Source organism: Aricia agestis, chromosome 10, assembly GCF_905147365.1.
Source record: "Aricia agestis chromosome 10, ilAriAges1.1, whole genome shotgun sequence".
Lineage (NCBI taxonomy): Eukaryota > Metazoa > Arthropoda > Insecta > Lepidoptera > Lycaenidae > Aricia > Aricia agestis.
In genome coordinates, this window is record NC_056415.1 from 5,239,196 (window position 1) to 5,256,420 (window position 17,225).

Here is a 17,225-nt window from a genome sequence, read left to right on the forward strand (position 1 = left end):
TCCGTCAACTGCCTAAGAATCAATTTGTACGATGGCACTTAAATTAAATAGGCAGTGCAGGTGATGGTGAGACACTGGTGCCTGGCATACTCATGAAACTCTTGAGGAAATCCATGGGGAACGGGAATATTATCGTTGAGTTCTTCTCCGCCGATATCGTGTTCAGAGACTGAAGGTAACGGAGCTGTAAGGGACAATTATAATTCTTCAATCTCAAGTCTCGCTCTCAAAATTTAGGGCCGGTATAAATAGTCAGTACGTCTTAAGATGCGACCCGGTCTCAAGACGCGGTTCGGCTCTGTGATTGGTCCAAATTTTGACAGCCAACCAATCACAGAGCCTGAACCGTGTCTCGAGACCGAGTTGCATCTTGAGTACTAACTATTTATACCGGCCTAGGTCTTGTCAAAATATAAGGCGCTGGCAAGAACAAAGCAACCTTTTGATAAAGCTGAAGCTGGAAAACAAGTACCTGGTACCTTGAAATAAACTAAGTATAAAAAAGCTTTAGGGATTGGTTGTTTTTAATAACGCAGGATCAGATACGATGCCTGCATAGTACATACAATATTAGGTTGGTGCCTTACTAATAGATCTCAGCAGTCCGTAGCAATAGTAATAATGTCCATTATGGAAAATAAAACCCTTATAACTTAATTGTTTTTCCACTTGTATAAGCTCCGGCGTCTATTCTTACCTGCAAAGCCATAGGGTTATCGATCATGACTAGTGACGCTTCTTTCAAGGCTTTCGATGCTTTAATCTCTCCTTCGGCTGCAATGATCTTGGCCCGCGCCTCCCTGTCCGCTTCCGCCTCCGCTGCCATTGCTCGTTGTAATTGTACAGGCAAACGGACGTCTTTTCTATAAATATTTTCATAGAAGTTAGAATGGATATAATCATAGAATTAGATATATTTTTTAAATAAAATAAAGGGGCCAACGAGCAAACGGGTCACCTGATGGAAAGCAACTTCCGTCGCCCATGGACACTCGCAGCATCGGAAGAGCTGCAGGTGCGTTGCCGACCTTTTAAGAGGGAATAGAGTAATAGGGGAGGGTAGGGATGGGAAGGGAATAGGGGAGAGTAGGGAAGGGAATAGGGTAGGGGATTGGGCCTCCGGTAAACTCACTCACTCGGCGAAACACAACGCAAGCGCTGTTTCACGCCGGTTTTCTGTGAGAACGTGGTATTTCTCCGGTCGAGCCGGCCCATTCGTGCCGAAGCATGGCTCTGCCACGTATAAATAAATATGTTATTAATAAGTTCTACGATTACGATACGATTTATAAAGATGTTATTAATAAGTTCTACGCTCAAAAAGGATTGTGTTTATGACTGTCCAAAATTTTGACCCAAGGAAAAAATAAACAAAATCAGTATCCAAAGATAGAATGGATGGGTATTGGGTATATAGATAAAATTACTTAAGAAACTTCTGCATATAACTGGGACATAGGCAATTTTTTATTCAGTTTCTTAGTCAGTGGTTTAGCTACTTCATAGGAGATACAGTGGCTAAGCCAATGTATAGAAAAATAACCTAAACTCCAAAATAGCCTTTAAGCTCCCAAAAATATTTGCATATAATCACACTCTTTAAATAGTCTTATGACCTCTTTTCGATACCTGCCCGAGAGACGCGCTATGAGACTATTGTAATCAATGAATGAAATAGAAAGAAACATTACATGTCCTAGTAAAAGTAGAAAATCTTTAATTACATTTCCACTCTCTCCACCTCCACTCCCCAGGGGTCGGTAGCCTCATCCAGGTTGGCCTGCATCATGTGGCTGATGGCCTCCCTGTCTGACAGGAGCTGAGCCAGATCCCTCATACCGAGTACGTTCCGTAGTGTCGTCGCAGCTAGCAGCCGCGTTGACGCACTGAAATCGTGTTTTATTCTTTTGATTATATCATGGAAAATCTTTAAAGATTGATAAAAGATTACCCTGCTTTAAGAGGATACCACAGCGGCTAGAGAAATGAAAAAAAAGTACGTGTAATATCTATAGCTGTCTCCCTTACCTCAAGCCTATACCGCAGAACGCGATAGAGACAACTGCAGAAAATCCAGAAAATCAACGATTCGTTGTCCCCTGATTCCTTCTCCAAAACTTAACCGATTTAAGTACTTTTTTCATTAAAGATTAAAAAAAGGCTTGAGCTGTGTTCCTATGTTTTGCTTTTTTTGTATAATCTATCCAAATCTGTTTTCTGGACGTTTGAACACAGTGGAAAATCTGGCCATTTTTTTGGGTTTTTGAACGTTCGTATCTTATTTAATAATTAAATAATGAAAAAAAAAGAAAACATAGGGACATTGTATTAGTGGCCGTAGATATTCAGGAAAAAAATTATAACTCTACTAGCATTATCCAGGGAGGAAACAGGGGACAGCGTTTGTATGGAAAAAATGGCGGTGTGGAATCCTCTTAACAGGGCAAACTTTTATCAGTCTGCCTCTTAGTTGTACAAATAATGATGTTCACGCAGCATATTATTATAGTTATTCTAAGCCTACTGTCTTTTTTGTGAGCTTTTTAATATTATGCCTGACAGAGACAAGTATATCATATTCATATTGCAGAAATATTTTTGTTAGTAAGAGATTAAAGCAATGTCGACGTCCTTGCTTACATATTTTGGTCATAACATTTAGTATTTATTTATAATATAATATAATTGGTATTTATCAATTAGTTACGCTAAGTAGGTGTAACCAATTGGTTAGCATACCAAGTAGTAAATGTATTTCAGCTATAACTAAAATGTAATAAATACCTGTAATCTGCGACTCGTACTACTGCATTCAGTGGTTCCTTTATTCTGTAGTAGACCACGGCGTCCACAGCCACTGTCACCGAGTCCCGTGTCAGGACCTGAAAAATAAATGTTGGAACTTTTAATTCACATTCTCCTTCCTAATATATGGGGCTTGTCGGTAAAAATTCGGCCATTTTTCTCTGTCTTTCTGTAGTTTTTTTAGTCCAGGGAATAATATTATGTCTTGTGTCTACATAATATACGTATCTCATTATCAGCTCTAGATTTCTGTATAGGCGGTATAGGCCATGGCTTATGGGCGTCCTAGGGGGGATCAGCAGCGTTCGTACATAGGGGCGGCAAAATTAAAGTGGCCTTATACTCATAAAAAACAATTCCTGCCCTGTAGAGTAATATATAGCCAGGACGATATTTTTGACGCTTCTTGAAAATTCCTAATGCTGATTACGAAACCTGAGCCGTAAATATTGAGTCGTAAGGAATACAGGGAAACGATGTCGATATTGACCAATTAATCTCAATGCGTCTTCATACATCTGGAGTGTTATAATTTTAGAGAAACGGGAATCGATCGCGCGATCTGACGGAATCAGGTCACAACTGCGATGCGTCTGTTAGCGAGTCACATCGACAAGCACAAATAAACAACATTTACTCCGAATATAATTTTTAATATCGTTAATTGAAATCTAAATATATCTGGTACAAAAGCATTAATTCAACCAACAAAAATAAACCGCATTATGAAAACTTTAAACGTTGTAATTAATAGAATCCAGTGGCGTGATATTATTTAAAGGCCGTCACTGAAATCCTTAGTAAATATACAGACCAGGGTTTCCCTCTGAAAAAAGAAATAATTCTGACAATAAGATCCATGTATTTTAAGAAGAAACTAACAATAAAGGAGACCGTTAATTTTAGGCCCAGATGTGGTAGTCCTGGACCCACATATAAAACGAGAAATCGCTTCTAGAAGTTCCAAACCCTGAATGATGTGGAACTTTTTATAGCAGATCAGGCACAGTATAGCAATATTAGTCCCTACAGTAACGAAACGCCTTTGACGTCGCACGATGCCGCCACCGATGACAGGTACCGAGCAGATATGCCAGGGTTGCCACGAAACGGGAAATAAAATAAAAATAAAATATTGTGCTTGTAATGCAAATGTTATCATTCGAGCTGTTTAATCAGCGTGTTATATTTACATATTTATTTATTTTAAAAACTTTATGCACATATAGGTACAAAGGTGGACTTAATGCCGTATGGCATTATCTACCAGTCAACCTTTGGGCGATACAAGGACAAAGTTGTTTAGGTGCCAGTCGAGTTGAAAGAGGAAAAGACAGAAAAAAAGTAATAAATATATATTATACTTATAAAATATATATTGTATAATATTATAATATACATATTATCACACATTAAATTATATATAAATAAAACCAATAACCATACGTCATATATTATTATATAATAACTATATTATAATAATATATAGTTGATCAATGATGATGCTAAAAATATTATAAATATTAATTTATGCCATAAATTATGAAAACTAAGAGTCTGCCAACTGTTTCAAGTAAAACTCACATACCCTGCGCTTAAAAGTATCTCTGGTTTTTGACATCCTGATTTCCGGAGGAAGAGCGTTCCATGGGAGAATGACCTGGATATTAAAAGAAGAGTGGACGGAACTTGACTTGTAAGAAGGGCAACTTAAAAGCTGATTTGAAGTGGATCGGAGGTTTTTTCGTGCCTGCTGCAACGGTATTGAAAGTGAGGGGCGAGATATTCGGGAGTATGGGGATGATGCAGCAGTGAATATAGCACACACAGTGCCTGCACAGAGCGGCGCTGACGTACTGGTAACCAGTGTAGCTTGGAGCGATACGAAGAAACATGGTCGTATTTTCGAAGGTTGAATATGAATCGGAGGCAATTATTAAACAATCGGTCGAGTTTATCGAGTTTGTCGGCATTAAGATCTGAAAAGCACACCTCACCATAGTTAATTATAGGAAAGATAAGGGACTGGACCAGCAAGGTCTTGCCCGGAGTGGAAAGGACATTTTTGAGCCGGTAGATGAATCGTACATATTATGTCGTACTACCATCTGGTAGTACGACATATATAATAAAGTTTCACGTAAATATCTATTTACGTGAAACTTTATTTTTAGATGATTTTAGTTCTCTATTTAAAAAATTAATTAACCCATCAAGCCCCATAAGCTCACCGGTGAGCGAGACACAATAGAATAACAATAGATTTCCAAGGATCCACGAATAAATCGACGGATTAAAATAATGAAGACGCATTAGAAATTTCGAATATATAAAATATCCAATAATTAATCACACGTCAGGTGTAACAGAAGCACTTCAAAACTCTTATTACGTGCGCGGTAAGGGCGCGGTATGTTACACTTGATATGTGTACCTTGGTAGGTAGGTACTAATTAGTACGTAACAGGGTATTTGACTGATTTTTAATTTATTCTATATTGTTTCTCTCCTTGTTACACTTCTTACAACGTAAACAATAAAACAGAGATGCAAATACATGCCGCCAAGGCCAACACAATATTAGTGTAAACTGTGAGCCGATATTTATGAAAATTTAAATCCATTTTGTTTTTTGAATCAGATTTACATCCGTACACTGAACATTTTATAATATATATAACAACATATTATAATATCCCATTGTTTATAAGATATGTTATCGTTTTACAACACAAAATTCGTAGACAACGCGCCAACGTCACCCCTGTGGGCGCAGGTACACAAACTCCGCGAGTTTGTGTACGCGGGCCCGCGCCGCCCGCTTCCCCGCGGGTGCCCCTCCGTTGCTCTGCGCAAGTACATTCGTTTCACTACTGTAGGGATATGTCATATTGCTATACTGTGGATCAGGGCACAATCGGGTGATTGTTGACGGGAAACATTCGCGTCGTTAATAATGATTGACGTTTTACGACGCCAATTACCGCGGAACACAAGCGGAGTATTTGGGTTAACTGTTTCAATACCAATGCCAAAACCATTGTTTACGGCCATGTGTTCTTCCATTTAATTGCTGAGTAAGAAGATATTAAAACGACATTAAAAGTTATAAGGTTTTTGACGGAAAAACTTCCCAGATTTTGCTCTCTAGTATCAGGTTTTAATCTAAATTTTTCTTGTGTCATTTTCTTCAAGAGACCCCAAGTCACCTCCATCGTGGGTATCGAAGACACAATAGATTTTCAACTGTTTGCGGCAGCCGGCTGCCGCTTGGGGATTGATGGGTTAAATAGCAAATAATGTCCAGGTTAGGACTTCTCTTTATATTATGTGCCACTACAAAGTAAACAATATCGTTAAATAGGTCTTTGAGGTAACATAAGACAACTTATTACTTACTATTAGAGTGTGATCCTAAGTACGGTAAATAATTGCCCATTATCCTTTAAGGCTGTTACAACAGATTGCAACCTACCTAATACCCTAGGTACCTTACCCTAAATAGTACTATTTAGATTAGATATTATACATTAAGGAAGCTTACCTCTTGTGGTGGAACATCAAAGGAGACAGTTCTTAGGTCGACCTTCCTATAGGTGTCAATACACGGCAGCACAAAGAATAGACCTGGACCTCTGGCCCCTCCCTTCCGTACCCTTCCGAGGCGAAATATGACAGCACGTTCGAATTCTTGGACGACCTGAAAAATAAGAGATGAAAATTATCATAACAGCGGTGAAACTAGTCCAACCTGCATCCGTTGGGGTTATGACTCGTCAAAATATCACGCCTGAGGTAATATAATAATAATCCATGATCATTGATCAACTTTAACTCTGATAAGTGTAAGTGGGTATTGATAATAATTATAGTTATTATAATGGCTTGGATATTCATAATAATTTGTGATGCAAAGAATAATATTGTTTTGGATATTCATAGAATCATCGGTTTGGTTTTGAATAACTACAAACATATATTTTTAGCATAAAAAATAAATAAATAGGTACCTTAAAACATTCAAACAATGAAAACGGAAATGTGATGATCACGAGCAGAATTGACAAAAACGTCGCAAACCGCTCCACGCACCCCACAGCTTCAGGATTGGCTGAAAATAATAATTTAAAACTACTTGCGTTTAGACAAGAAAAATAATTTTTTTTTACGAGAATAATAAAAATATTTCAAGTTGATTAAGACGTAGACTTGAAAGAATGTTTACATAATTTAGTTGGTATTATATCGCATAAATTCCATTGAAATAATCATTCAAAGGCGGCATTAGCCCGTACCAATACTTACTCATCTGTATGGTAATCGCGCAAGAGGTGCCCGTATCGCAATCTAAAACGAACATACCCATTATGGACTTGACTTGACTTGACTAGCTATATCTCACCAATCACCATACACACAGTACTTACGACTGGGCACATTGTCGCGTCTAGTACTCACTGATCTGAGTTCCGACCGCATACTATATAGGAAACGTAAAATTTAATTGTATTATTGTGTCTCTTTCAGGCAAAACTGAACTGATTTTAATGAAGTTTACTATCGTAGTTTAGACTCTTAATTGCGGCAATACTATTTGTTTAGCGCGAAGTCGCGGCATCCAGCAATATATCGCCGTCCGACAGCGGTCGCAGACTGCGCTGACAGAGTAACCCACAGTCGGACCGGCTGTTTACACGACCCAAAAACAACACGATTCCAACTAAAAATACAAATCACAATGCGAATCTCCGAATCATATTTACGTATTTCGAGGTAGCACTCCACTTCGCCGGAGTTTTTGTCGTAGCAGCCGATGTCCATGAGGCGGGTGGCGCGCATCGATCTATCGAAAGCGATCTATCGACGCGGAAACGATCTATCGAGTGCGATGCTAGCGGCGCGGAGGACACAAATAAATAAATAACGCACTTTCCATATCGGTGGGCGCGCTGGCGGCTACTGAGCGTTCCATCCGTCCGCTGGTCGGCGAGTGGTCCAGAGTTTGTGGACTAATATTAGACAGTTTACCTTACAGGTAATTTATTGCCGCAATATGGAACATGGAGTATGTCTTCGTTGTGTTGGCTTAACCTTGGATCTGGTGGGCCAGGGCGGTTGTTCATCATTTCTAGCCGCTTTAATTATGATTGTTTATTATTCAATATCTTTATAGAATTTTGCCTGTGTTGCTAGAAGTTAATACATATGAAGACTATTCCATCTTATACTACGAGGCACGAGCCAATCTTGTATCAATGGGTTTCTCACGTATGTGAAGCTAGCATGACAAAGCTAGTATAACTCGGGATTGCACTTTCTCGGCACCGGTCGTAAAGGATTCCATGATAAGTTTCAGAATGAATTTATATGTGGGAGAGCCATGCTTCGGCACGAATGGGCCGGCTCGACCGGAGAAATACCACGTTCTCACAGAAAACCGGCGTGAAACAGCGCTAGCGCTGTGTTTCGCCGAGTGAGTGAGTTTACCGGAGGCCCAATCCCCTACCATATTCCCTTCCCTACCCTCCCCTATTTCCTTCCCTTCCCTACCCTCCCCTATTAGTTATTACCCTATTCCCTCTTAAAAGGCCGGCAACGCACCTGCAGCTCTTCTGATGCTGCGAGTGTCCATGGGCGACGGAAGTTGCTTTCCATCAGGTGACCCGTTTGCTCGTTTGCCCCCTTATTTCATAAAAAAAAAAGTGAGAAAGGATTAATCTAGCAAGCCTAAGAAATACTTAGCGCATTTTTATATTTTTTCTATGAGCTAAGCTAAGCTAAGCTGATATCTAAGCTAAGCTAAGTTCAATATCCCTGATACAATATTTAATAATATAGGCTCAATAATAATTAATTAGTCTTGTCTCTGTCTCGAATCCTGATTCTGTTTGTTTAAAATGTTTTACAAATAAAATGTTAATACTGTCTCCTGTAGAACGCTCTTACAAGCAGTTAAAATTACTGATCTCAATAAAAACGTATGAGTCAGATTAACGCTCATTATAACATTTATAACTCGGCTACTATTTTCATATCGTGATCGTGTTATCTATCACATGTTACTCCCATTGTTTGCTGAACTAAACTGAGTTTTGTTCGCATTTGAACAGTTTGAACCAGATTAAAACTAACTACATCTACTAACTAATTAAACTGATAAACTATGATTTGAATACAAAATACTTTTAAAGTTGTGGAGAATACAATTTTGAACTTTTCTGGATTTTTTTTTTAATGAAATAAGGGGGCAAACGAGCAAACGGGTCACCTGATGGAAAGCAACTTCCGTCGCCCATGGACACTCGCAGCATCAGAAGAGCTGCAGGTGCGTTGCCAGCCTTTTAAGAGGGAATAGGGTAATAGGGGAAGGTAGGGATGGAAAGGGAACGGAATAAGGGAGGATAGAGAAGGGAATAGGGTAGGGGATTGGGCCTCCGGTAAACTCACTCACTCGGCGAAACACAGCGCAAGCGCTGTTTCACGCCGGTTTTCTGTGAGGACGTGGTATTTCTCCGATATATTTATGTTATAAAATCAATGCTAAAGGTGAATTCAATTTCAAACTAGTTCCATTGTATACATAAAAAAGCTATATAAATTTGTATAGAATGCTTGGAATGGCTACATCATTTCATTCAGTACTAGCTCTGGCAGAAACCCAGGTACATAAACGTTAGAGCTAAAGCCCAGGAGTCACTACTCACTTCTGAAGATTTCTCCAAACATCACCAGCATAACCAACTTCCGGATCATCTAGTAAAACAGAGTCAAGCCACATATTACTAAATAGTACTACGTAAGTCAAGCTCAAAAAAATAATAAACAGACGAACATATAACCTCCTCCTTTTTGGAAGTCGGTTAAAAATAAGCCTTATTTTAAAATCCTAAAGTACCACTATCGATTTCAAATTTCGATACTGAAATAAACGAAGGTATCTTGGCTGAAGGCTCTAGTTTTCTTAAGATGCTTTCTTTAAACTTTTGAGCAATCTGCACCTGCACTCTCGAGAGTAAAGGTATAATATAGCTAAAATGCTAGTGATGAAGAAAACTTGCGTCTTGTATACCTACAAGTTATGCTAAAAACACGTGTGAATCTATTTCTAATATTCATAACAATGGACTGGGGAAGTTTGTACAGAATGTATTTATGTATCCCGTTGTGAAAATGAGAATGCGTTATTTTCATAGAAACTTGTGTAGCTGTCGTAATAAGAAAAACACTTTTTGAGATTGTTTGGGTTTATGAGTTATTTAAGATAGAGTTCAATAATAATTAATCTCTTTATCCATGAATATTAACAAATTATAATAATACCTTTTGCAAGTGAATCTCAATATAAAATATTTGAACATGGTGACTTTTTTTACAAAGTCGGTCAAAAGGATAACATCAATTTTAATTGACATAACAGTATGAAGAAACGTCTCGTCAAATATTCTTAGTATTAGATAAGATGTTTTGAGTCAAGGGTCAGAGGGTACTCGGCAAACTGGTACATTAGCTGGAAGTACCTGCTCAGCTACTGACATGTCCTTAAGTATGCTTTGAACTTTACATACAACATTTGAACCCAGCTCAAACATATTATAATTGTTATAAGATATAAGTTTGAGTTCGAATTTGAATTTGGTGCCCACACCTCCGTTGCTCCTAATAGATTCGTTTTCGCGTGGGAACCGTATTTTTTTCGGAAGTATCTGCATACTAAATTGCAATAAAATTGGTTCAGCGGTTTGAGCGTGAAGAGGTAACAGACAGTCTTTCGGATTTATAATATCAGTGTGGATTTTCTATGGGACAGGTGACAAACAAGCAAAAAATTTCAATCTTCGGCGATTGGTTGCTTGTTTGTCACCTGTCACACAATAATTAATAACACAATATCTTTATAATCTATCTTTTAAACTTTAAGAGCCTCAATGCCACAAGAGGTACTGGTTCTGTACTAATGTTTATCTCATCAACTCGCACTTGGTCAATTTTTTTACTAGTACCTAGTAGCATCTAGTTACTAGAAAATAATAAGAAAAATTAACGACTGGCAAAAGAAATTTAAAGTTTCAGCTTTAAATGTTGAATAATATTGTACCAATTCCTGCGTTTGGGCGTAAAAAGTGCATTTTCAACTACGCCGAACACTGATAAAGATTACGGCTATTTCATAGAGTAATTACGACCTTATAACAGATAAGCTAATGTTTTTACTTTTATATTATAAATACATACTACATTGGATTGATTAGTGAATAGCTATCATATTTGTTTTGATCGTAATACCACATGCTTGTCATATTGCAACAGCTCTCAATCGATCGCTGGAATAAGGCTACAGTACAGTACAGGCAATGCGATCGACTGAATATAATAATTTTGGGACGCATAGGATTGCTCCCGAATTATATTTGCCGTATTTTTTCTGATAATATGTTGCTATTTATATTTTCTAACTCTTCCATTATTACAATCAAATCCTATTATAATATGATCATAATATATTTTATAAGCGACACCCTATAACGTTTGTTCATGACTCTTTATGTAAAAATTCCACTATAATGTTGCCATTTAAAAAATGGCATTACGTAATAGCACTTCCTAATTTGAAAAACTAAATTCATAAAATTCATAAGATTGAACGGTATGAAATTTTAACCATAGATAATAATTAAAATATTACAGCTCCGTAATGTATCTTTACAATACTTAATTACTTTTCTCACTCTACCATTCATCGCATGCAGTGTGCCACATCCCTAACTTCTCAACGCCTATTATTTTTTGTTATTTATCTGGTATGGTAAGGTTTATTACAATTACTATAACATATACCACCTGCTAGTAACTGGGCTGTAACATTTGGTAGAGAAAGTTGTATCACTAGTGTATTGATTCAACTATCAAGATGCAGGTGCAGTATATTGATACATAAATCTTGTTTTGACAGAAGGAAATCCTATGAGGTAAGCCACACTGCTCCATAGTGGCTGTGTGCTTTATACAATGCTTTGTCGTTACAACAACGCAACTTGCTGCAACGCACCGGTGAAGTATGGCGTTCCATGCTGAGAAAAGTTCATGCTCGCATACGTAGTATGAACTCGCATGTGAACATTGCATTTTAATTACGAGTAGGCAGTTCAATCTACTTTGATTAATTTCTCCTGTGTAATCATAGTGTCTCTTGAGGAACCGAATAATTTATCACACAAAGTTATGAAGAATTCCCACTACTTGTGATTGATTATATTGTTAATTACACATAGTGTAACTGCAATCATACCTGGCTATGATAACATTATAGGGATCTAAGTTTACATAGTTTATTCCTGAGAAGATACTTTCTCAACTAATGCTTCCAATAGGGAATATGACGCAAAGGTCGGAACAGAGGACACTACCAGCAACTACAATAATTAATATTCCGGTGAAAACATTGTAAGTATATCCTATTCCAAAAATGCAAACAAGTAACAATCAAAAGTCGAAACGACAATCAAGTGTTTTATGAATCGATTAACTTCGATTTAAATCAATCGGATGAATGCACTTCAGTTGTAATGCATCGTACGTGCATCGTGATTTGTGATGGATCTCCGCGCTCAATCACACACGATTTATTGGCGTTCAACAACGGATACTGTTTAATTGTTTGTTTGTACAGATTTATAGCTACTACTCATATTAGAATAAAATAATGTAATCAGCATGTGTATTTGCATAATAATGCACAGGAATGGAATACCACACTCTTCACTATTCCGCATAAGAATTTGAATAATCTGTCACATACTGCACTGCTTATCTTCAAAGTTCATTGACCTCAATGTCGAGATGATTAGCATTTGTACTAGGGATCTCTTCCTCTCATCTCAGTGTTGACTAATAGCTATGTCCACACTGTGCACTTTCATCTTCAATTTTCGTCATCAACTTTCATATTGGCGCATTCAATAATTGAATGCGTCAAGGAACGCAACGTCAATATTGTCATTTTTGAAGTTTTGGATACGGTCAAAGGGCAGGCGTCGCGACTCGCGGGTATGCCTCACGTTCGCTGTTGACTGCGCTATAACGCATGCCCTTGATGAACAGAAAAAGGCACAGTGTGGACAAAGCTAATTTATCGCCTTTGCTTAGTTCAAGAATTCGATGTATTAGAATATATTATATTATTTAGAAGTGTTCATTTTGAACTACAATAACATTATTTATAACTTTATAGTGGATAAACTGCGCCAAGTATATATCGAATTGTAGTTAGCCTCAATACAATGATCTGAGTGGATTTAGTGTATTTTAGTACGATACAGTTCAAAAGCTGATTTCAAAATGAAAGTTATTCCACTAGTTCTATTTAAGTCCAGTGCTGGCTATTATAGTTGATAAAAATTCACCTTTTATGGTCGACAACATTCTGTGTCATAACCAGAAATAAAAATGTGGGAAAAAATATATTATGTGCACTATTTCTACACCTACAATATTTTGTAGAGTTTTATAATATTGTACCGATTGGTATTTGTTTATGTGTCGTATACAATGTAGAGTTAAATAGAAGAATAGTAGTTAGATACTAATAAATTATATTTAAAATATTATAAAACATAATATTGTGGCTTTTAGTCGTTTTACAATTAATTACCTAAGTATTTTCTCAAAATTGACTTGTTAATTAATATTATTGTAACCTAGGCTTATAGTTAGACGATCGATTTAAAGTTGTGCCGTGTGCGGCAGCTAGCAATCGCTCAAATTAGTTATTATTGTGATGTTAAGTACTGAAAATAAAAATTGATAAAATAAGCTGTCAACCATTCACATTCAAATATAGAAGCATTATTTGTTTTATACAAGGAGCCAAAAGAATATCTATGTTTTTAAACGAGCTATTATCTTAAATTGGTTCTTCTTACTGAGTTAGTTCCCGAAATGGTGGTAAGGCAACAAGTAGGACCATTCTGAAAAAAAATATATTATCAGTACCTACCTATATCCTGTACATTTTGTGGTATACTTTACGGAAAAACTATCACGTTTTGTGCTTTAACTGATTTGTGCTTTAATATAGTCATTTTTTATTATTTATATGTAGACAGTAGATGTGTTATCATCAGTCTGTCAAGGTTTTTATATGTAAATGTGTTATCAATCAGTCAAGGTGTGACGACGCGAGACCACACAAAGCTCGGCTTTAAGCTAGTTTAATTAAAATTTTCGTTTTGTTTTGCTTTAGAGCATGAAACTAGTAAATCTCACAGTTTAAGTATTGTCTTAGCAACATAAATAGGTGCACTTTTTGTTAAATAGCCGTGGCTATAGATTCTTGAAATATTAGATCGAATTAATCGAATTGTACTGGTCGCAAATATTTGTATCACATACTGCGAGGTATTTGTAGGTGTAGGGCATGCGCCGCATGGAGGGGTCCTTTACTTAAAAGCCTAAGGTACTATTGCAGGTCCGTCAGCAGGTGACTTGTCGCGGCTAGTAAGTACATTTGGAATTTGGGACACAATGCTGGTAAGTTATATTAATTTTATCCATATAATACAGAAAATAGTAACTGAAAAAATTAATGATAGTAAATCAAACTTAAAGGAAAATAAGTGGTATTTTTATATGGAGAAAACAGTGACGAAACCATTTGTACTAACTGAAAATATGTCGATTATATTTTATCAATAAGAATAATAATATGGTTTTGGCATTTTCTACCAGTCAACCCAATTGAATGGTTGACTGGTAGAATATGCCCTATGGCATTAAGTCCGCCATTGTACATTGTGCAAAAAGTGTTAAATAAATAATATTATTTTATCATCTATAGACGTTTTAGCTATTTATTTTCATAAGCTCGCTTACTTACTGCTTAACGGATGGTGCACAAAATTTTTTGGTTTTTATCCTTTTTCCAAAAACCCAAATGTAAAGTTTAGCAGATTTTTTTCTTCACGTTGCAAAATATTGTAAATTGTAATATTATATCATTAGATACATTATAATCATTGTCTGCAAGAAATGTTATTTTTTTAAGAAACAAGAAAGCATTGTTAGATGAGATTAAACTCCTTTGGGAAAGGTTGGAATTAGTTTGGCTCATAAGTTCACAACCTTTGATGTCACAATGTGCCATCGTAGAAATTGATTCCAAGGCCAGACCAACGTCATTTGGTCGGAACATGTCAATTTAATGTTAAGAGGAGTCCACACCACCGTTTTTCCATACAAACGTTGTCCCCTGTTTCCTCCCTGGATAATGCCGGTAAAGTTATGATTTTTTTCCTGAATATCTATGGACACTATTAGCATGTCCCTATGTTTTTTTTTTTTTTCATAATTTTATTATTAAAAAAGATAAGAACGTCCAAAAACCCAACAAAGTGGCCAGATTTTCCTCTGTGCTCAAACACCCAGAAAACAAAACTGGCTAAAATATACAAAAAAAATAAAACATAGGAACACAGCTCAAGCCTTGCTTTAATCCTTAATGAAAAAATACTTAAATCGGTTAAGTTTTGGAGAAGGAATCAGCGGACAACGAATCGAAGATTTTCAGGGGGGTGAGCCAAAATCTTTTCGTTTTCGTTTCGTTATAGAATCGCCGATGAATTGTATGGAATTGACAGAAGCGTTCGTTAATATGACGTTGACGTTCGACTCGTCTTATGTCAATTCCATACATTTTGATCGGCGATTCTTTAACGAAGCGAAAACGAAAAAGTTTTGGCTAAATGGCCTGTTCTTTTATTAGAACTTTTGTCGTGTTGTCTCTATCGCGCTCTGTGGTGGGAGACTTGAGATTGGTAAGACAACAATACATTTTCAAATACCTATTTTAAATTTCTCTCGCCCCTGGTGTATCCTCTTAATTGTGATCAGTCGGCTGGGTTTGGCGCAACGCGACCAAATTAAATAGGTCCGTAGTCTGCCAATGAATCAACTTCTCTGATAGTACACATAAAGCTGTATTCTCATAATCTCTTTCTTTCAGTTTTTAGTTCTTCTCTCGTGTGTATGCAGCGCGCTGGCGGCGCCGCAGTGGGGCGGTCTGGGTGTGGGTGGTGTCGGTGTCGGTGGTGTGATAGCCCACGCGCCCGTCGTCCATGCGCCGGTGGTACACGCGCCCGTTGCTGTTGCTCATCCCGTTGTGAGTGGAACCGGAATGCCCCAAACGCCCGGGCATTTTATATAGAGACGGATGAAAGCCCGTAACTGCAAAATATGCCCGGGCGTTTAAGCATTAATAGTTGTGAGTTATTTGGTGCTGGCGCTGCCACAGTGGGGTGGTCTGGTATTGGTGGTGTGATAGCCCACGCGCCCGTCGTCCATGCACTGGTGGTGCACGCGCCCGTTGCTGTTGCGCATCCCGTAGTGAATAGAACCATAATCCCCATAATTAATGCCTACAAATGATTCTAATGTCCTGACATTTTCTCATCTGTAGAGATAGATAAAATGTCCAGTACTCCCGGGGCCCGGGCGTTTACTCTATACTCTAGAGTTAGTGGCTTTAGTAGGGGAAATGAGGGCCTATTTTGACTAAGGAGTATGGAGGAAGAGTATTGTCGATATTCGGGACTTTAAAGAATAAAGTGGTAACAATTATTATTTATTTATTTATTTAACAATTTATTGTGCACAAGAAACAATTACAATAAGACAATATACACAGTAAAACGACACAAAGGATCTGCTTATTTCTAATAGAAATCTCTTCCAGCAGCCCTACGGAGAGAGATAGGATTAAGACAGCAGATAGAACGTGCACTATTATTATGAATATATAATATATATTATATCAACACAATACTCCTACTAGTTAAACAGATAAAAATAGATATTTTGATATTATACTAATTAAACACTAAAATATAACTACATAATATAATTACTTATATACTTACTTAAAATAAATATTACATATTATATCTATATAATAAAATATAATATTGTTGTATGAAGTAAATAAATCTAATAGATTTTTAAATTACGGTATTATATAATAAACAAAAAAAAATATATATGCTTAAAATATATATTATTGACTAATATTCTGCTTGGGTTCATTTGTTCAAAGAGCAGTAGCATTCATCTATACATCTATACATATAAATAAAATTGGAGTGTCTGTTTGTAATATTGAAAGAACCGTTTTTTACTACATGCATATGAATGTACATACGGTACATATACCAAAAAAACACTTTTTACAATTTTTGTCTGTCTGTATGTCTGTCTGTTTGTTCCGGCTAATCTCTGAAACGGCTGGGGCAATTTTAACGGGACTTTTCTTGGCAGATAGCGGATCCTTAGGCTACCTTTTAACCGACTTTCAATAAAGGAGGAGGATATATTTTAAATTTTTATATTTGTTCATACATATTTTGTACTTTCAACTTTCTAGCTAGTGCGAT

At 36.9% G+C, this 17,225-nt stretch overlaps 2 protein-coding genes across 6 annotated transcripts in view; one reads left to right on the forward strand and one right to left on the reverse strand.

Moving 5' to 3' along the window:
• LOC121731438 (mechanosensory protein 2-like) lies at nucleotides 1-7,887 on the reverse strand. 5 transcript variants are annotated; one of them, XM_042120859.1, is made up of 8 exons: nucleotides 7,569-7,727; nucleotides 7,111-7,152; nucleotides 6,816-6,916; nucleotides 6,350-6,505; nucleotides 2,785-2,882; nucleotides 1,725-1,886; nucleotides 698-863; nucleotides 1-184 (listed from the first exon to the last, which is right to left on the reverse strand). In XM_042120859.1, exons 1-8 carry the CDS (start codon nucleotides 7,642-7,644, stop codon nucleotides 44-46), a joined length of 942 nt encoding a protein of 313 aa, XP_041976793.1. In that variant the 5' UTR covers nucleotides 7,645-7,727; the 3' UTR covers nucleotides 1-43. The 5 variants fall into 5 exon arrangements, with proteins under 5 accessions (XP_041976793.1, XP_041976797.1, XP_041976794.1 ...); XM_042120863.1 differs by lacking the exon at nucleotides 7,569-7,727 and adding an exon at nucleotides 7,264-7,557; XM_042120860.1 differs by lacking the exon at nucleotides 7,569-7,727 and adding an exon at nucleotides 7,233-7,557.
• LOC121731159 overlaps nucleotides 7,784-17,225 on the forward strand; it is a gene marked incomplete at its 5' end in the record, with an annotated part of 20,379 nt that continues 10,937 nt past the window's right edge. Inside the window, 2 exons of the mRNA XM_042120515.1 lie at nucleotides 7,784-7,840; nucleotides 15,803-15,958. Coding sequence (XP_041976449.1) covers nucleotides 7,784-7,840; nucleotides 15,803-15,958 — 213 coding nt within the window. The remainder of the gene's footprint in view (nucleotides 7,841-15,802; nucleotides 15,959-17,225) is intronic.

Coding starts and splice junctions, on each gene's coding strand:
- LOC121731438 (XM_042120859.1), bottom strand. CDS start 7,644: ATGCGCGCCACCCGCCTCATGGACATCGGCTGCTACGACAAAAACTCC. Junction 6,917..7,110: donor CGCGATTACCATACAGATGA/GTAAGTATTGGT, acceptor TATTATTTTCAG/CCAATCCTGAAGCTGTGGGG. Junction 6,506..6,815: donor CATTGTTTGAATGTTTTAAG/GTACCTATTTAT, acceptor CTTATTTTTCAG/GTCGTCCAAGAATTCGAACG.